The sequence below is a fragment of the Clupea harengus genome, unplaced genomic scaffold (assembly GCF_900700415.2).
Source record: "Clupea harengus unplaced genomic scaffold, Ch_v2.0.2, whole genome shotgun sequence".
NCBI classification, from domain to species: domain Eukaryota; kingdom Metazoa; phylum Chordata; class Actinopteri; order Clupeiformes; family Clupeidae; genus Clupea; species Clupea harengus.
Genome location: NW_024880052.1, coordinates 4488 through 25891, shown reverse-complemented (window position 1 = coordinate 25891; position 21404 = coordinate 4488). Strand labels below are relative to the sequence as shown.

General features: G+C 40.3%; 2 protein-coding genes and 1 pseudogene across 2 annotated transcripts; 2 read left to right on the top strand and 1 right to left on the bottom strand.

Annotated features, from left to right (window-relative positions):
• The first annotated feature begins 7608 nt into the window (after positions 1-7608).
• LOC122131184 lies at positions 7609-10120 on the top strand. Its single transcript, XM_042706087.1, has 4 exons — positions 7609-8452; positions 9195-9302; positions 9440-10079; positions 10112-10120. The coding sequence occupies exons 3-4, from the start codon at positions 9441-9443 to the stop codon at positions 10118-10120; spliced, it is 648 nt and encodes a 215-aa protein (XP_042562021.1). The 5' UTR covers positions 7609-8452; positions 9195-9302; position 9440.
• On the top strand, positions 10073-11826 carry LOC122131185. The gene is made up of 4 exons (XM_042706088.1): positions 10073-10407; positions 10648-10800; positions 10908-10997; positions 11205-11826. The coding sequence occupies exons 1-4, from the start codon at positions 10132-10134 to the stop codon at positions 11529-11531; spliced, it is 846 nt and encodes a 281-aa protein (XP_042562022.1). The 5' UTR covers positions 10073-10131; the 3' UTR covers positions 11532-11826.
• An 8157-nt stretch (positions 11827-19983) lies between these two features.
• LOC122131187 lies at positions 19984-20992 on the bottom strand (annotated as a pseudogene).
• Positions 20993-21404: the final 412 nt, after the last annotated feature.

Here is a 21404-nt window from a genome sequence, read left to right as displayed (position 1 = left end):
GGCTGTGTCACCCTCTCGATGATGCCATTTCCCTCCATCCTCTGGAGCTCCTCCTTTACCTTTTGCAGCATAGGGAGAGGCACGCGTCGTGCTGTGTATACAGCATATGGCTGAGCGTTGTCTTTCAGCAGTATTCTCACCGGTTCAGTCTTTAAAGTCCCATGCTCGCCATATGCCTGTGGATGTCCTCTGTCGCACACTGTTTCATTCACTCTCCTCACTAGATTCATTTCCACAGACAACGGCCTGCTGAGTAGGTTGTTTACAGTACGTCCGCGGATGACATATGCTGTGAGTGGGTGAGTCTTTCCTTTGTAGGTCACAGTGCTCTGGAACTGTCCTATTGCACTGCAGCTCTCCACCTGGACTGTCCCAGTGGTATCTCTGCTGGCTCCAGTGGTCTTTTGGGGATGAGTGAGTGGTAGGTCTCTTCGCAGATGACGTTAACATCGGCCCGTGTCGATTTTGAAGTCAACTGGTGTAGAGCCCAACAGTAACTCGACGGCCCATTGCTCTGGCGACCCGCCTGCTTTACTCACAGCCCCAAGAAAGTATAACTGCTGCTGCTGCTCTGTTTGCTCTGTAACCTCACTCACTGCCTGCCTGCTCCTACACACTCTACTCCAATGTCCAACTTTGTTGCATGTATTGCATGTAGATTTTCTGGCAGGGCAATTTTCATCTTTACTGTGCCACGCTTTCCCACACAGTCCACATTGCCCTTTATTTCCCCCTTTTGGCTTACCATAGTGACTGGGGTATCTGCTGCGCTCGTGAGTGACTTCTTGTATCACCCCCGTTGTCTCTCCTTGCATGCTGACTTGCGAAGCAACCTCTTCCGACTGCCTGACAGTCTCAATGGTCAGCGCTAGTGTTAGGTTCTTCGTCAGCTGCAACTTCCGTGAGACCTCTTTGTCGAGAATCCCCACTACGATTCGGTCGCGGATATTCTCATCCCTGTTCCCGCCGAATTCGCAATGCTCTGCCAGTTCGTACAAAGCCCTGATAAAAGTTTCAGCTTTCTCTCCCGGTCTTTGCACGCGCAGATGGAAACATGCACGTTCGTGTATTACATTCCTTCTCGGCACAAAGTAATCATCGAACTGTCCAAGCACCCTAACATAATCATCTCTATGTTCATCCTCTGTGAATGTAAACGAACGGAAGATGTTCTCCGACTCGCTTCCCATAGCGTATATCAGGCTGCTCACCTGCACGGCACCATCTTCTTTGTCCAGCTTGGTGGCGCTTCTGAATCTCACAAAACGTTGCTTCCACTCCGGCCATTCTCCTGGCTTATCAAATTGAAGTTTGTCGGAGGAGCGAACTTTGGCATGACTTCGTTTTTGTTTTCTTCGTTTTCACTTCTGACACTATGTAAAGTAATGCTAAAGAGGCTTCGTAGATGCTCAACTGGTTCTTTAATGGCTCACCGTGCGTCTCCTCACATGTGTAACTGGCACTACCGTATAACCCACAGTATATGCGCAAGCGCATTAAACTACCGTATATGACATTGTTCATGCATGAGGTCATGAATGAGAGGCTATGAACTCATGTCAATTCCTGATGATTCATAAGATATAAAGGAATGAATTAAAGCACAATAATAATTCATAATTCATGTACCCTTACTGTAAAGTGTCACTATAACTTTAGTTCAAGCCTGTGGCAGCAGTTCAAAATAGTTTGTTTATTGCCATGCAATGAAAAATACCTTTTCACAAACTTTTTCACAAAGAATGCTTTAATTCTGAAAAATAAAGTTGGTCCCACACAAAACTCACTCAATGTCTTTTAATATTTTTTCTTAGATATGTAGGCTACATAGAAAATGCATGAATAATAACTGAGATACCCCATTATGTTGTGAACAGTAGGTCTACGTGTGTTGTTGGCAAAATCTATGTCTATGTCTGACCTGGGCTGGCACATGTTCAGGATAAAAAGCGTGTGCGTGCACGAGCATTACGGTCACGCGCAAAGTGTCCCGGTTTTAGGTCCGGGAAATCTGGTCACCCTATCCCAAGTGAAAGGATGAAGTTTTGAGTTCTTTTCAAAACTTTACTCAGGAAGCACTGTAAAACTAAACAGACGTACAGAATGCATCTTAGTAATCTTAATTAGTAACATTTGTCTATAAAAACAATCAATTGTGATATAACTCGTTAGCTCAATGCTAATTTACATGGGAAATTCCATAGACTTCGTTTAGCGATTAGCATAAGCATATTCATATTCATATTCATAAACCAAACAATTTAAACAAACTTCAATTCTCTACAAATTTATGTTTACAAGTAATAACTAATCAACTGCTATCAATAAAACACTTACAGACAAACGCTTTTTGGCCATATACATCGGAGCAGGAAAAATCGTGTCTGCTTAACTTAACCATGTATCATGTTGTGACCAGTGACGTGCGGTGAGGTTCGTGGCTGGTGAGGCACTGACTCTTTCAGAGTCAAATTTACAAATACATAAACCCAATAGAGTATCTAAGATCACCATTCAATTGGCAGCTTTCACATTGACTACTGGTTGTTTTTCATATCAGCATTCTTTACACACACATAGGTAAGGTGCATACAGTAGGCAGCTGCTAGCTTGTGATGAACTCATGTGTAAATATTATGCACCCATGAACAGGGCTGTAGTGGTAAAATTAGAGGGGGGTAAACTATGAATTTTGTGATCAGACAGACCTCGACGCGAAGCAACACAAAGTGTCGTGACTCTGTAAGGCTGTCCTGGCTATATTCCATTATATTATCAGTTAAAGTCATATTAAATCAATGACAGTGAATAAATGTGTTTGTAGTTTATTCAATTTCAAGAAAACAGTAAAGAAAAGTATGTGTAGGCCTCACAACAATGAAGGGGGTGGAGGGGGAGACAAAAGAAAGGACCCCTATAGGACCTAAAAAAAATGTAAAGCCTCTGGAAACAGGCCCTGGGTGTTACAGCTGAAAAGTATGATATAAAAAGAAACCATGCTGTAATTAAACACTTCCCCTGTTCTTTAACCATTGGAGAAACCTCCAATATCACAACACAACAACACAATTGATATATTAAGACGTGCGGGCAGGGGATGCTGTGCCTCATCTTAGATTGCGCAAACTGGGTTGAGCGCATGCGTAGAACCTTTTTAGTATTGCTGATCTGACATTAAAAAAAAAAAAATCACGGAGGGGAGGCAAACAGTACCTCTGCCTCACCGGTCGGGTTTATGCTTGTTCTGCTGTTTCTCTTCTGCTACACGTATATTTGACCTTGACCGCGAAAATGGAAGATTGTATAGCTAAGCTAAAACATTTCACTTAGCAATTAACTTAGCTATGTCTAACTGTTTTGCAAAGAATATGTCTATAATTTTCTATGAATTAGCCTAATCTACAGCGATATGCGTGAGGATAATTACTCATGCATCTTCAATTGCTGAAATAATTGACGTTTTATTAGGCCTATTTAGATGGCACCAGGAAGGTTGGCTTGTTACCTGCATCATCGTATTTGCAAGCACGTTATTAATAGTTTGTCCCTGTCTTAATGCGATGTTGTCCGAACCAAAACAACGTTTAAAAACGTGAATTGATCTTCTTCAGTCTTACTTTGTACTTGAGGCCTTTTGCGGGCATCTGTGAGAGTGGGAGCACTGATGGTCTCTTCAAAAATCGCCTGATATCCATGGCTAATTAATCCATTCCGAACAGGTAGGCTAATCCACAACGTGTATGTGTTTACATACTTCCTGGATCCTGATTGGTGTCGCAGCCAAGCAGTGTTAATTTTGGCAGCTATTTTAGATTTAGTCTTAGTCTTAGTCTTTAGACGAAAATGCATATTAGTTTGTCACTTTTAGTCATTTTTATCCTGCTTAGTTTTAGTCTAGTTTTCGTCGACGAAAACTCCGAACATTTTAGTCTAGTTTTAGTCGACGAAGTCTCATTACATTTTAGTCTAGTTTTAGTCACATTAAACTAAAAATTAAGTCCATCTTATAGTCACATTAAACTCCTTTCCATCCCTTCTCAGGCCCGGGGACCCCTTGTGTTGTGTCTACAACTGCATAATAGTCAAGCTTGCAGTACTTAAACTGTGGATGCAATTAGTCTATAAGATACAGATCTCCTATGCCTACATCTGAATTCCAATGAATTCAATGTAAATAATAATTTTAAGGCAATACTTAATTAACAGTATTATCATTAAAATATAAGAGAATATCAAGTCTAGATTTTGAAGATTCAAATGATCTGATAACACAATACAACTACTATGCCTACCTGGCCTTAGTTAAATCAACCACATATCCTCCATATGAATTGCTGTGCAATCTGATAACCAACATACAGTATTTAGCTAGACGGATAGTTTGAGAGTTGAAAGTAGTGCCAATGATAATAACAATTGCATAAATAGACAAGGATATGTAAACCAATCACATATTCATTTATTTTTTCTTGATTAATGTCATGCGTGGCCTGTCATATAGTCCATTCTGCAATGTGTTTACTAGCTAGTTATCGATAGCTAGTATAACTTAGCTATGCTGCCTCACAGTTAGCCAACGTTAGCTAGCTAAAAGTTTTGGAACTCATTTGCCAAGCCAAACGGGAGGTTTCAATCGAAAATGACTAGCTAGTTATCCAAGCTGACACAACCTATACACTCGACTGCCCCTTTGAAGTTAACTTAACTTTGGCTAATATATTCGAATAACTAGTTACTAGCTAATAACATTAGCTAATTATCATTGACAGTTACTAGCTAATTTACCTTGGCATAAATGACAGGGTTGTCTTGTGCGCTTTCAGGTGCCTCTTGTTGTGTTCTTCCCACCTATTTTGAAGCCAAAAGGTTTCTCTCCGGTTATTGCGGTGCATTGTGTTTTATTTTCTGTCAAGTTATAATTAAAGACTGTCCAGATATCTATTCTTATTTGTCTTCCAGTACCGAGTGCTTGAACTTCAGCCATCATAACGTTCAGCCATAGGGCGTCACTTGCATGTCTGGCCATCTCAGGGAGTGGAGGATCACTGTAAAAAAATGACACTGCAATTTAGTTGTTTCAAGTGTGTTTGTTATGTTGATATAACTAAAGTCTATTGGATTTGTCCAAACAAAAAGAAATACTAAGTTTTTACTGACTCAACTTCATTCTAAGTTAAATGAACAAGCAGGTAGTTGTTTCAACAAAAAAAAGCAATTTAACACAACTTGGCCTACGCATGCACTATACTGCCACCTATCGCCAGTTCTGTTCACCACGTCACCACCTGCCTTGTTCAAAGGAAAGCACACGGAGGAAGATGAGCTTGCATCCAATCCTTAACCATCCAACGCTTGTGGTGAGTAAACTTAAGAACACAACCACTAAATGAATAGAACTATTTTATATTATTAAATAACGGTTGGATTCGTGGATATTATTGCTGAGCGAAATATTTAATAGTATATCAAAGGATAGCTAGTCATGGCAGCAAAAGCTAGCTATCAACTGACATCTTAGATGTTGTAATATAGTCTTGAAGAAAACATTTCCTCTAGCCTTTATAGTTATTCCTCCTCATGTGTCCTACAAAAACAGTTTCGGAGGCGTTGTTTTTTGCTTAAGCCGAGTTATTCAAATGGTTATGTTCAATGGGTAGCTAACTTATGCTTGCCTTGACCATCAGCCAGTTAGTTCTTCCTCCCCAACACTGACAACTGTCTAACAACTTAAAATTGAATCAAATAAATTATCAGGAGAGGTGATATATATTCGTTTACATAGTTCCAGGCAGAAGCTTAGGTTTCCTTACATAGAAATGGTAGCACATTCAGTAAGAAAACGGAAAAAAAATGAAATGTGCGCTGCTGGCTATTATTTAATGTTGTATTCTTGTGACACTATTAAGAATTATCAACGACTACCAACTTTATTCTCATCATGTTTAATGTAGGTGTAGGAGCCAAATCATAGGAAAATATTTTGCATTTGAATATTTAATTTACAATATTTAATTTAATTAAGAATTTATTTTGAGTGAACATCTGACAGTTAGTGATGTAAAATCTGTAATGAATGGTAAATGTGAATGGCGAATTGATATTGAATAATGTAGATCCTGTGCGGCACATGTGACGTAAGTGATATGAGAATGTTTGATTAGATCAGATAGACGTGTGTAGCTGGGAAGCATACAGCTTTTTTACCATCATCCGTCAACATCATCCGTCAGCATCATCCGTCAACGAAGTTTTGCAATTATTATTTTAGTGTGATATTGTGTTTATTTACTACTACTGCAAGTAGAGATTCTGTTCTTTGGTGAAGAGCAAGGAAATAAAATACATCAACGGTCAGTCATCTGGGTCTTGTGAGTAGAAACTGGATAAAGAACGATAGAAATTGCAAGCTAGCTACGGATATGAGTCAGAAAAACCTTTCATCCTGCACACATGAATAAGTGGTTAAAATTAACAACGAAAATATAAGACTGAAATTTTGCCACTACAGTAGGTTATTAAAGAAACCTAGATCTAGATAGCCTACCTAATTCATCATAATGTATGCTGTATTAATGCTTTACATATATCTCAGATATATTATATATTTTTCTATGTTACAGATGATGATGCCGTATTCATGAAGTGGACTTGTAAATTGTGCCCATTTTCAACCTACAATCAGAGAAACATCAGAAGGCATTACACTCTGAAGCACGGACACCACAGCCGTTTTTTGCCCTTTGCCTTGCATCTTTACTGACTGTTTTTTCACATTCCGAAGGCAAGTTGACCTTAACAGACATTTATTCAAGCAACATGGAAAACAGCAGGAGAAAGGGTCTTCAGATCCACTGACTTTTCAAATACTCTGTGCATTGTGCAGCTTTTGTGAACATTGTAACCTTAAACAGTATTTATCACATTTGCGTAGCCATCTGAAAAATAAGGAAACCGTGAAGTGCCCTTACCAGGATTGCTCATTTCAATCAACTGTATATTCCACCTTTACAGGACATCTTAGTCGTTATCACGTTATCTGCTGGCATAAAGAATTTAAGACTTGAGTTGGTACGCAACCATTTATGTGAGAATGGTGAGGAAGCTCAGGACAATACAGATTTGCTTAGTTTTAATGAGCCTGTTGCAGATGTTTTAGAAAATGTTGAAATTACTGATGAGGTATGTTTGCAGCGTAAATTGGCATCCCTTTTCTTGCGCATGCAAACGCTTCTTCACGTTTCAAAGACAGCCACTCAGGAAATCATTGATGAGTTTTATGAGGTTAGTGTGCTCACTGGGGAACTAAGCAAGAAGTCCATAGAACAAGTACTTTCCCAGCACAACATCAGTTTAGAGCCATCAACATTTACACTAATAGCGGATACATTGGATAAGTCAGTGCCACTTTCATTCTTGTCAAAATCTGGTGAATTGGGCACAGAACATAAGAGAGCTTCTTTTTTCAGGCAAAATTTTAAGATTATTGAGCCAGTGGAGTACTTTTTGGATTCAGCAAAGGGCAGGAAAGAGGTTCATGTTCCGCTTTTACCTGTTCTGACAGAGCTGTTGAATAGGGATGATGTCCTTGACAAGGCCTTAGATGAAGATGTTGGGTCAAATTGTGGATTCTATAAAAGTTTTCGTGATGGGAAATATTTCCAAGAAAACATTTTTTTCTCTGCAGGTGTGTTCCGAATTGCCTTAGGGCTATATATTGATGATTTTGAGGTGTGTAACCCTTTAGGTACTTCAAAGAAAAAACATAAGATTTGTGCTGTTTACTGGGTTTTGGCAAACCTACCCCTTCTTTATAGGTCATCCTTAACATCAATCAATCTTGCTCTGTTGTGTCATACTTCTGATGTGAAAACATATGGATATTCTGCTGTTCTAGAGCCACTTCTTAGAGACATTGAGCAACTAGAAACCAAAGGTGTATACATAGAAAGATTAGGGGGCTGTGTTCAGGGTACAGTTGCTTTTGTATCAGCAGATAACTTAGCAGCTCATTCACTGGCTGGTTTCCAAGAATGCTTCATTGTTGATAAATGCTGTAGGTTTTGTTCAGGAAGCCGGAAGGATTTTCAGACCAGTCAAGTGAAAGATGGGTCATTCACGCTTCGTACAAGAGCATCAGTGGACGAAAATGTTTTGGCTCTGAGTAGGGATAAAAAGCTGAAGAGCGTTGTGGGTGTAAAGGCTAACTGTGTTTTAAACAATTTAAAACACTTTCATTCAGCAACAGGGTTCCCACCCGACGTTCTACATGACCTTTTAGAGGGGGTGGTTCCTGTTGAGCTCAGTTTGTGTTTGTCTGATTTAATTGGCAGGGGCTGTTTTTCTCTTGATGACCTTAATTATGCCATCCAAAACTTTCCATACAGGTTTAAAGACAAAACCAACCGTCCACAGAAAATACAAGAAAGGTTTAAAACAACTGGCTCAATTGGAGGTAACGGACACGAAAATTTGTCACTACTCAGATTACTTCCCCTTATGGTTGGTCATTTAGTTCCTGAAAATGATAAGACATGGGGTTTCATTTTGGATTTGAAATTGATTGTTGAACTTATTTCCTTATTGGTATTCACTACCCCAACCATATGCTTTTTGGAATCCAAGATATCTGATCACAGGAATCTGTTGTTAGAGGTGTTCCCTAACTTCACATTGAAACCAAAACACCATTACCCCGAACATTATCCAAATCTCATTCATTGTTTTGGTCCTTTATTGAACTTCTGTACAATCCGTTTTGAGGGTAAACACAGCTTTTTTTAAAAAGTTGTGCGTGATGTGAACAATTTCAAAAACATTTTATTGACATTAGCCAAGAGACACCAACTTATGTTTGGCTACTACCTTGAGCTGCCCAGCCTTTTCAAGCCAAACCTTGAGGTTCACAGTTCTTCTACTCTCTGTACTGATATTTTGGACAACAGTATAAAGCAGGCACTTAAGAGGAAGTACACAAATGTTATGTCTGTTTGTCTGACAACAACAATTACTCGACATGGGACCACATATTCTGAAGGAATGTTTGTCTCATTTGGCAGCACAAGTGGACTACCTGATTTTGGAAAGATTGTCAAACTACTCATTGTGGCTGATAAGGCAATGTTCATCATTGAACCTTTTCAATCTGTATATTGAGCATTTAGGCTCTTTTGAACTGTTTAGAGCACTTTCTGCAGGTTTTCTTCTGGTTGAACCTGAAGATTTGAACCACTACGAACCATTATATTGCTACACCATTCAAGGAAGACAGCTGGTCACAGCAAAAGCCTTTTTGCTTCATTAAGGTATGCCGGACATATTTTAACTTAATATAATGTTATTCCTACCATGTCTACTTGCTCACTCCATGGACTTTGGTTAACTGCAGTCATTATGTCTTGTTGTTTTCTTTTTTTAATCATTCTTTGATTTCACATTTCAGAATGTTGCTCAGAGTTGTTTTGGCACCAGATGACATCAGGAGGCTGTTGATAGAAGAAATCCCAGAGACTCTGGAGGGCTTCAAGTTGATTCTGAGGACTAAGCTAAATCTGGGTTATGAGTTTGTAATACAGTATGAAGATCCGGACTTCCAGAATGAGTTGATAAACCTCAACTGTCCCACAGAATTGCCCAAGGATAAAGCAACCCTCAAAATAATCCAGAAGATGCCACCTGACCAACACTTGGTGACAGTTAGTGACAGCAGTACCCTTGACACTGCCAGCCTGTCATCTGCTTCATCATCTACAGAAACCAGCCCACCTGATATGATGAAGAACTGGTCTGAGCCCTTTAGCATTCCAACTTTCTCTTATGATGTGGAACTGAAGCTGAAGAGAGGAAATGAAGCATATGCCAAAGATGGTTCCCGGATAGAGGTCCTCAAGGGCCTCAAGAGTGAAATCTTGGACAGACTTGTTGGAGAGATGTTCAGAATCGATGCATATCCATCACAGGTACAAATTGAAGAAGTTGCCAAAGCATTGGTAGAAAAGCATCCCTGTTTAAGAGAGGTAGGGTCCACAGATGGCTGGTACTGCTGGAAGTACAGTTTGAATTTTAAAATGGGCCAATTATCGGCACAAGTTACGTGCTGCCGGGTGTACAGCAGTGTTGGTGAACAAGACTCGAATGTTTGAAGATGGGAAAACTAAGCGGAAGATCAAGAAGCCAAGGCGATCTGAAACCAACTTCCTTCCAGATATACCTGATGAAGACACCTTTACTTCCCTTGAAGAGGACAGGAAGACACTTCTGATGGAATTTAAAAAGGTGAATCCCAACAACAAGATAATTGATGCAGCCATGGCAAACACTTATGCTTTGAGAAGAAAGGAGATCGTTGATGATGAGCCTCTTGTGAGTATGGTCAAATCCAGATGGCCTGCACTGTTCTCGGAGAGACAGGTATTATGCTTCCCACTCTCCCACTGCTTTTATTCAAAGTGTCAGACAACATTATAATACCAATTAACAGTAGCAGTTAACACAGGAAAAACTAAAAGCACTGTTCATAGGAAAACTAAAAATTGTTACATTGCTGTACTGTTAGTTGTTATTGTTTCATAGTGTCACCAGGTACTACCAGTATGACCTGTTGAGCGTATACAATTAAATCATTGTTTTTTTTTTAAATTCTGCATCAAGATCCTTGCGGAATTCAGCCGTCTGATGTCTACTGATCTCCTGAGCTCCTTCTTTGGTGGACTTGATGAATATCTGCCCAGGTTTCTTGACCTTTTCAGAAAAAAGGATCACATTGCAGAGCTCCAAGACATTGTTAGATGGCTGGACGCTCATGTAAGTATTGCACATGTATCTTTCATTTTGTGATGAGAAAATAGCCTTTTCTCTTTTTAACACTGTCTGTGTGTTTGCATGTGTCGGTGTTTGCTTTTGCATTTCAGGATTCCAATCAGAATAAGCGAACAGCAGTCTTACTTGGCATGCCGCATTTCCTTCGTGAAGAGCCCTCAAGCTTTCTTAAGACCTGTGAGGTAGGTTTAAAGCTTCCTCAAATGACTTGACGTGTGATTTGGAACCACTGTTTGAATTGAAGGATAGATTCAAACCAAAGATGGAAAAAGCAGCATGAATAGCATGAGACACTGAAATACTGTATTTGTATTCCAAACTGCAATATAATAAAAGCATTTCCTGGTTATCAGTTTAATATTTAGCTTCATGGTGATTTTGTTTTTCAGCCAACTGATCCAGTTGAAGATACCTTGAAAGGAACCAGTGTCGGGATCCTGATTGTGTCTGAAGAGATCGGCAGATATGTGGTCCCAATCGAGACCAATGACATTTGTCTCGTCTTGGAGGAACAGCTGGCTGTCATGAATATTTCTGATATTCCCAAGGCATTCGGACTAATGATGGGTCTGATGTATGCGCTCAATGTTGACTACCCAAAGCATCTCAAATATACGTTTGAAGTAATGCAAAAGCTTTTCTTGAATGTCGGAGGGTGTAGCTGCTCTTCACGTGTTAATGGTCTCCGTAACAGGCTGCTTTACATAAAGTTGTAGTGCAGAAATCTCCCCTAGCATTTGGACTTGGTCTTCAGATATTTTTTTTGCTTTCATATTTGGACTTTGAAAGTGGAAACTGTTTGCCCCTTTAAATGGCTCTTGGCAACTTGTTTTTCTGTTTTATGCAATGTAGCACATGGGTTTGGTCCCGAAAGTGAAGGTTTTCTTTATTCACTTTTGTATTGTTTTGTGCCCTTTGCTCCCATGTGTGGACTTTGAGAATGTTATCTATGCTTAAAAGGGCATATTTTTTTTTACAGTGTACCACCTGAAAGCAGGTTGGAGGGGTGGGGGTTGGGGGGGATGCGTGCGCGTGTTAAAAACAAAAAAACTGTCTTCATTTGCCAGGAGGATGTTTTGTGTTCACCAGAGGTTGCAAGCAGTAGGGTGTCCCCTAATAGTCCTGTTCCACCGAAGGCCCTCTGATGATTGTACGTCGTGCGTGCGTGCGTGTGCGTGCGTGCGTGCGTGCGTGCATGTATGTGTGTTGCTGGGAGAATACATATTTATGAAAACTTGTTTAGTTCATGTGGCAAATGGCTCTAGTACTGGCCAAGTACAAAAAACATCATTTTATCTGAAAGTAGTAACAAATAATCAACAGTAACATCTCACTGTTTACACATTCAGACATGTTATTGAAAACTGAATCTGCTGTATGCTCTTTAGTACTACGTCCACAGTAGCCTAGTTGGTTAAGATTGTATAGCATTCCTCTTCACAAAATGAGAAACCCAATTTTTCTCCACTGCCTGGTATTTGAGTTCAATGTATTCAGTGCAAATACCTCTGCATTTACCCCCACTGTTTCTAAGTAGGTTTGTTTTACAGGCTGGTATGATGAATGCAGCTACATAAACAATCTGTGCTAAACTTCAAAAAGTCAACATAAACCACAGTGCACAATGCATTATGTGTCGCTTAGAAAATACTGCATCAGGCTCAACTTTCTGGACGCATGCAATCTGTAGCATCACTCTAAAAGCTCTCTGGGAGTATAAGCTGCAGTGCCGGCTGCATAGGTTGTTCCATCCTCAGATCAGAAATTTTGAGAATGTGTTGTACTAATATGTTGTACTTGGTTTACTTCCAAAACGCATTCAAAATACACATTTGTCAAACTTGTTATGCCGTCAAAGCCTTGAGCATGTTGTCTACAACAATGGCATAACAAGTTGGACAAATGTGTATTTTGAATGCGTTTTGGAAGTAAACCAGCAAAAACCTAAAATGATTTGTTTTGAATACTTCAAGCTGACTTTTTTGTTGCCTTTTACACTCATTTATTGTACAGGGGTTCAGACTACACAGACACTTTTGTATTGTTTTGTGCCCTTTGCTCCCATGTGTGGACTTTGAGAATGTTGGTATCTGGTTTTTTTTACTGTTTATTACAGTGTTCATAGCTCCCTGTCACTGAATATTTTTATAATTTCCCTTGTTTAAACTACATGGAAGAGGCAGTGAATGTTAATAAATATGGAAAAGAAAAGAAATGTGTCTCATCATAGTATTTAATTCAACTAGTGTTCTTATTTTGAACCAGCATGCAAGTTAGTCAAGTTAACTTTCTTACCTTTTTTGACACAACAAGTTTTAAGTATTTAATTAAACTAGTGTTCTTATTCTGAAACAACATGCAAGTTAGTCAAGTTAACTTACTTACCTTTTTTGACACAACAAGAGCTGAAGCAATTTTTTGTTGACTTGACTAAGTACGGAAAGTTATTTCAAAATACGTTTTATTGTCAAGTTAACTCAAAAATGTAAGGCAGCGCGGTAACAAACCTTTTTAAGTTAAAAGGGCATATTTTTTTTTACAGTGAGGGATAGATACAGGACCGGGCAACATTCAACCAATGATGTGCATACAAGTTTAGAAAAAAAAAACAATTGTGACTTAGTCAACCACCAACATTTTCGTCTCGTCAACGAAAGTTAAAATAGATTTAGTCATAGTTTTTATTTATAAAGATCCGTTTTCGTCACGTCTTAGTCTCGTCTTAGTCACGGGAAAAAGGTCGTTAACGAATATTTTTCGTCATAGTTTTCGTCAACGAAATTAACACTGCAGCCAAGGCACCAATTGGAGGGTCACAGACCATAATACAGCGCAGATGAAAATGATTCAGACTACAGCGTTTATATGTTAAACAATTTGAAATGTAGGTGTTTTAAAATGACACCAAATTTATTTCTGATTATTCCAACGACAGAATACAAGGCCCGTGGAACTTTGAGGTGCGTAAACGATATTTAGAGGTGCGTAAACGCTATTTCCAAAATTCCAGAGGTGCGTAAACGGCGTTTACCCTCCACTACAGCCCTGCTCGTGAATATGAACTCGTGAATATGAACTCTTTCTTACGAAGTTGCACAAGCACCCTGAGGGTTTCTACCTTTTCCCATTATAATTTTAAGAGTTAAATCGAGGAGACTATAACATCAGCCAGATAACCAGCTATCATTTCATGAAAATTGAACTCTTCCGATTAACTAAGGTAGCAAAAGGATAACCATTGCAACCAGGAAACACAACTTACCTACAATTTAAGTTTAATTTCTCAAAATCAGCTCACCAATAAAAAGCAGTCTTGGGTTCAAAGTGATCTGTCAGGGAATTTTTTCACCCTTTACCAGGACTGTATTAAACTCAGAATTAAGACACCCACAACCAAGAATAGAATAAATAATTGACTTTTACTCTGGCAAAGAGGAGTGCAGTGGTTTCAGACCGCTGTTCCCACATACACTCCTACAAGAGGAGTGCAGTGGTTGCAGAACGCTGTTCAACCCATCACTGCCTCTCTAGTAAAATGCCTGACCCTTTATTCAAGAAAATATCACAGAACACAGACATGACACTCCCATGGTCGTATCCTCTCGTCCCTGGTTCCCAGAGATAAGAATGTTTACCTAAAACCCCCAAACACAGACTCTGGGTCTTACAACAATAAATCAGTCTTAACCTAAACATCTCATGACACCTCTGAGTTCCAAATCTCTCTTTCTCACAGATTCACACTTCCTCTCACAGAACAAAGGACCAGCTTAGACTTCCATTTAACAACCTAATATCAACTTCATGATAATAATTATATAGCATATTTCTTTCACATTTCCCTCCTGTTTATCATGAAAACAATATTAGTATAGACATCAACCTTATACATTCCCTTCGGTTTTCTGCATAGGCATCATTACACTAAAGAATAATTTTCCTGATGAGACAGCAGAGCATCAAATTCCTGTGACAACATTACATTCTATACAGAAGTACGTACAAGACTAGACATGAGAACTTTGACACATGTAGAAATACACATCATAAAAATACAAAAAGTATACAAATTGCTACAATAGAGAGCAGACTTTTCAACACCATTTACCACCATGTACCAGATGGAAACCAAGCAACCAGATTTCACCACGGAACATTAACCACTTTGTCTTGTAATAAAGCATCATTAACAACCTTCCTTTGCTGTAAGGCTTCAGTCACAGAGACGCTATGAATATAATCCAATATCCAAATACAACATAACACAAAACCCCTCCACTAGCAGCAGTGAGTAAATCCTATCCTATAGTTAAGCGTTTCCATTCTTAACATGACTTTTCCCACTCCTAGGGCCTGAAACAGAAACAAAATAACCTTGGAGCTGGTGGTCCAAATCTTTTAGTCATCAGGCACGTCAGTCCCCCACACGCTGTCATGCTTCTCAACAGCAAATCTCTTCCTACGAGATAACTCTGCCTGCGAGATAGCACTAACAACACAAAAATATGGTCCATGACCTGGGCGGGGGCGCATACGCCACCCCAGTGTGGAGGAAGATGACTGTACAATATACTACCACACACCCACAATACCTCTCTCACCGTAGGGGTACCCTTGTCAGAGTGGCAATGCCCTGCATTCCAACCTCAACATAAGGAACTGTTCCCATGGACAGGGTACGACGTTGGCTGAGGAAGCAGTGTTTGATGACAGTATAGCAGTATCGATGACAATTTCATTACACTGTTTCCGTCTCAGAGAGCCTACTCTTGTTGTTCCACTAATAAAAAAACAAAAACATATTAGGAATATGGAATGAACTGCCACTTAAGGTGACAGCTCAGTTGTGGCATGTTTTTTAGTTCTGCTAGTGGGTGGGTATTGTTACACGGATCCTGCACCTGGGTACTGTTTGTTTCATAAAATGGCTTACTGTAGCCCCAGTTGTCTGGGGCACACTTCTCTCCAACACAGATCGTTGCTTGGAATGAGAGTGGCCTTGCTTTAAGTCTAGGGTGAAAGGAGGATGCTGGCATTAAGGTACATACATAGCAATTAGTCCTATCAAGTCTGTTCGCTTGCAAAGATGCATATCTATACCATGAATTAGTCAAATACAGATGAGAAACGTTCCCCATGGCCTCATGCCTCTCCATATGAAATCCACCTCTTATGGATTCTCTCAATTACACTTGTAGAGGACCATAGACCCAACATTACCCCTGAAGTAATCATTAATAGTAACAGTTTAAAAATTGTTATACGGAGTGATATGATGTATACAGAAAAACAATAAACACAAATAAACAAGAAAAACAAAAAACAGATACACCTCTACTATGTTGAGCAGAATCTCTAACCCCCAGGGTGCTCCCGGGAGGCCAGGTGACGTTAAGACGACCAAGATTTATACACTTAGCCCCCTCAGGGAGGCACAAAACCCTACTCAACGCTAGTGGTGCATCCTAAAAAAAATGAACGAAGTTTACAGTGTGACAGTGTGACAGGTGAATCCAGGTGGAGCGTTCAGCGATCTTGACGGCTGTTGGGGTGGCAAGTAACACTTGATATCGTCCCTCCCACCTGTCGTCAGACCAGCTCTTTCATTTGATGATTTTGATGAACACCCAGTCACCTTCACCTTCACCTGGCCTTGTACCTGTGGAGACACAAAAAAAACTCGAACAGTATTTGGTTCTTTACATTTCCTAGTTTGTAGTATAATTTGTGGCACACCAAAAGTTGGTCTTATTGTTTTGCACAGTGCTTTTGCTACTGTGAGGGAATCTGGGGTTCCCTTGTGAATTATGCTGAATACATATCTCACATTGCAAAAAAAAAAAAATGTAATAGGTTTTTAATCCATATGTTGTATAGTGCTCATGTACTATGCTAACCATTCCCCCAGTTGATACATGAGTATCACCATGACTCTTAATCGCTGCCCATTTATATAATATCACACTAATATGTGTAATCTGACAATTCTTCTCACCTCCTCTCCTTTTAAAATACGAACGTGTGTGTGTGTGAGAATGCACAGAGGCCAGAGTCCTCTGTTCCCCCTGAGCTAACAGCCCCCACCCTTGTGCTTCTCTGTCCGTCCCAACAGTCAACCACACAGCAACTTTCGGTTCGTTTTTTTTTTCAGCGGAGTAAAAATTAAAATGACTCTCTCTCTTCACAGATGTTACACAAAATACCTTCAAGTAAAACTATGCCAACAACTGGTCACTTGCTTATTTTAGTTTTCAATATCAATTTAAAACGTTAGGTTCCGATCAATAATCTTGCTCCAATGAATGAATGCCCATATCAACATGCAACCGAGTTCGTCATTTTATCTATCAAGTTCACACCCTGAATAAAGATATACGGACATTTGCGATTTACACTAGGCCTACTGGACAGTCAAGCACGGCCAAACTATTATCAAACCTTCAAATTTACGTTTAGTCTCGCCTCGGAGCACCAAACAATCTCTTAATGAAACAAATGAAAACGTAGCTTACATACAACAACTTGTTTTTGCAAATACAATTCCTACAATTCCTGCAACACTGGAATTATTTCCATTCATTACTATAATATCTATATATTTATAGCACTCTGAGATCCTTCTGAATCCCACTCCTTTATTCTTCATTATAGATGCTACACTGCATTTCGTTGTCTCAGTACTTGTACTCTGTGCAATGACAATGAAGTTGAATCTAATCTGATCTTAACTCCGGGCCTCTACCCCTGCGGCTATTCATGCAATTCGATTATTTGGATAGAGATTTTTCGGCTGATCAGACCAAAATTCCTCATCCTCAAATCGATCTGCACTTGTATTATTTTATTTAAGCAGTATCGCCATCATTATCATATACCCTTCTTTTTTCTCTGCCTTATCAGGCTTCGTGATGGTGTCTTTTCTCCTCTGCATTTTTTCATGCTTTCCTCTCATATTTCTAATAACTCCCCCTTCACGCACCTAAGACTAAAAAGTGCGTGCAAATGAACAAAGCAGATAAAATGTATAGAGTTGCCACGTGGCCACAGTAACAGCTCTATAGTTTATCAAGCCTGCAGTTTACCCCTCTTTCTCCACAAGAATAACACTTATCCTCACTTTCTTTTAATCTTCTTCTTAACTTTCCATTGACTTTCTTATAACCACTTGCCTTCTGCCAAAGTCCATTTTCCTATTCCCTCAATCTTTTTATGTCATTACATAATTTTTGCAATCTTTTACAACTAGTTTCCCACTGAAACTATTTAGGTTTAGATAGCTACTACACATGGTGAGCTTTTTGGATTATAACAGAATACCTCAGACGGGTCAAATGGAGACACCGGAAAGCAAGCTTCCAGACAAATGAAATTTGCCTGGGTGTTTACTCAGAGTCTCCACCTGTTTTTAGACTGTTAATCCCTTGCTCCAGTCACACTCATATTCATTAATTATGGTGAGTTTTTTTGAATTAAGCAAAATACTTCTCTTGAGTCTATGAAAAATATCCGGATATTTTCCAAAGTTTTAATTTTGCTTAATTACTTACTCCAGTCTCGCACTCATTCACACAGATGTACATCCATTCACGTAGGCCTACAACATAACCATAGTCCCGGACTAGGTTTCTTAGTCCCCGACTAAGTTTTTAGCGCTAACAAGAGATCCCGGATCTCTTTAAAAAGATCCCCGATCTTTTTCTAATAAGTAACCCCAGGCTACTTACGTAATATTCTTGTTGTGCGTCTCATCTGGATTCGGATCTCGTCAAGGCAGTGTGGCGGGGGCAGAAATCCGTCAACCGGCCCAACGAAGAATTCAACATGCAGGGTATTTTTCTGTCCAAGCTTTTGGGCAGTGCGCATCGACTTGCGGCTTCCGTAGTTCTGCTCCCGTCCATCTGGTCTTTTTTGAGATCCGGCTCGATGAACCAAACTGTCAGGGAATTTTTTCACCCTTTACCAGGACTGTATTAAACTCAGAATTAAGACACCCACAACCAAGAATAGAATAAATAATTGACTTTTACTCTGGCAAAGAGGAGTGCAGTGGTTTCAGACCGCTGTTCCCACATACACTCCTACAAGAGGAGTGCAGTGGTTGCAGAACGCTGTTCAACCCATCACTGCCTCTCTAGTAAAATGCCTGACCCTTTATTCAAGAAAATATCACAGAACACAGACATGACACTCCCATGGTCGTATCCTCTCGTCCCTGGTTCTCAGAGATAAGAATGTTTACCTAAAACCCCCAAACCCAGACTCTGGGTCTTACAACAATAAATCAGTCTTAACCTAAACATCTCATGACACCTCTGAGTTCCAAATCTCTCTTTCTCACAGATTCACATTTCCTCTCACAGAACAAAGGAACAGCTTAGACTTCCATTTAACAACCTAATATCAACTTCATGATAATAATTATATAGCATATTTCTTTCACATGATCACAACCACTTGTGTGATGTTAAATGGCTTCACATAGACATAAAACAATCCCAAGAGAAATAAAGGGAAATCAACGGAGCTGCCGCTGTAAGTTCAAAAACAAATGTATTCTTGAGGTTCCAAAGATGTTCAAAGCAATTTGGCTTTGAATGTGAGAAGTTGATCGAGTTATCTTCTGTACCGTCGCTTGAAGCATACCTTTTAGCTCCGGCATTGCTCTCCCATTATTAAACATTTCACGTTCTCTCACTGAGAACTGCTTCAGCTTAGCAATAAAATCTTCCATTTTCGCCGTCAAGCTCAAGTAGAAGTGTAGAAGAAGAGCAACGTTCCCCAGCATAACCCCGACAGGTGCGTTCTCGCACGTCCCCTTCATTGAGGCAGAGGTACTGTGTGCCTCACCTACATGATTTTTCAATGCGTTTTGAGCTCAGCTCAAAGGTTCTACGTATGCGCACGCATGCGCAAAACCCAGTTTGGAGCGATTGCGCAATATCTCCCATAGACAATACATGGTGCCTCACCTGACCGCACGTCCCTTGTTTTCTCCCGTCTATTTGAATAGGATATGCGCAAATTCAGCGAATTCAGCGATTTTGATTATAAAAATGCTCGAAATGATGGCTCTGCCTCACCTGCCTCATATGACCGCACGTCCCTGGTTGTGACCATGGAAACCCCGAAGGAACAATACCACTGTTCAGTTGGAATTTTACACCACTAGAGGGTGCTATTTCCCTGTACAAATAACAACAGAACAGCACACTCCCCGCCTGTTATAATGCAATATAACACTATTCCCCTTTAACAAGTAAAACAACTTCAGAAACAGGTCTAGAATATACCCTTAGAGTGCCCTCTCTCACAACCCTTATGTCCACTTTGCGAACTTTAGAGTCTTTGCTGGGAATGGCTTTCACCACTACTCCGACAGGCCACTCATTCCGCTTGACTTGTGCATCTTTGAGCAACACGACATCTCCTTCACTCAGGTTTGGCTTGTCTGTGTGCCACTTCCTCCTTGGCTGGAGTGACACCAGGTATTCTTGGCGCCAGCGTTTCCAGAAAGAATCGGCAAGAGCCTGGACCTGTTTCCACTGTTTTCCATAGAGGTCTTTCAGGTCGTACTCTCCCGGGGGTGGCAATACTGGTTCAGCTTTCTGCGTTAGGAGCATGGCAGGTGTGAGGACAGAGGGCATGTCTGGGTCGGATGACACGGGAACCAAAGGCCTGGCGTTCATAATGGCCATGACTTCTGACATGAGTGTGACTAGGACCGGTGGGAGCCGTTTGTCTTGAGCAACAGTGCATCTAAGATCCTGCGAGCAACACCTATCATCCGCTCCCACACTCCACCCATGTGTGAGGAGTGAGGTGGGTTGAACATCCAGGTGCTGCCTTGGTCTCGCAGGTAGGTAGTCAGTTCATGGTCATCAGAATTGATCTGAAGTTCTTTGCATGCACCTATGAAGTTCGTTCCTCTGTCAGAATGAAAGAGGCGAGCAGGGCCACGTATAGATGTGAATCTTCTTAATGCATTCACAAAGCTTGAAGATGACAGGGACTCATAGACCTCGATATGCACAGCTCTCATCACTAAGCAGGTAAAGATGACTGCCCAGCGTTTATTCTCTACAATGCCGCCTCGAGTGCGCCTGGTGCTTATGGTCCATGGACCAAACACGTTGACACCTACATTAGTGAACGGAGGACCTGGGGTGAGTCTGAACATATTCCATCCCCCTTTTATTGAGACACAATCTTTAGTTTCATCAGCAAAGAGTGATACGCGTCACATGGCCCTGCCATTGAAGCTAATGCATTTTCCCCTGTGTTTAGGCCTATGTTTAAAGTATTGTGGAGCAGTGGCGATTTTAGCCTGAAATTTCTGGTGGGGCAATTTTGTATGACGTCATGTCACCGTCACAAAAATAGAGGTAGCTGATTATTATAAGCAGTAGGCCTATATAGACCAGTAAGATATGCTATGGGCTGCATGTTGAGTGCCAGCAGGGAGCAGACATCCTATTTCAAATACATTTCACATGCTTCAGCGCGACACAAAGATGTTGCCTATAATACAGCATTAAAGTAAAATGATTGCAACAAAGTAAAAAAGATTAAACAGACACATAGCACAAATA

What these genes read in the sequence shown, in the direction of transcription:
- LOC122131185 (XM_042706088.1), top strand. Translation starts at nt 10,132, where the DNA reads ATGTTTGAAGATGGGAAAACTAAGCGGAAGATCAAGAAGCCAAGGCGA. An exon ending in TTAGATGGCTGGACGCTCAT is followed by an intron (nt 10,801 to 10,907) that starts GTAAGTATTGCA and finishes TTTGCATTTCAG; the next exon opens with GATTCCAATCAGAATAAGCG. An exon ending in GCTTTCTTAAGACCTGTGAG is followed by an intron (nt 10,998 to 11,204) that starts GTAGGTTTAAAG and finishes TTTGTTTTTCAG; the next exon opens with CCAACTGATCCAGTTGAAGA.
- LOC122131184 (XM_042706087.1), top strand. Translation starts at nt 9,441, where the DNA reads ATGTTGCTCAGAGTTGTTTTGGCACCAGATGACATCAGGAGGCTGTTG.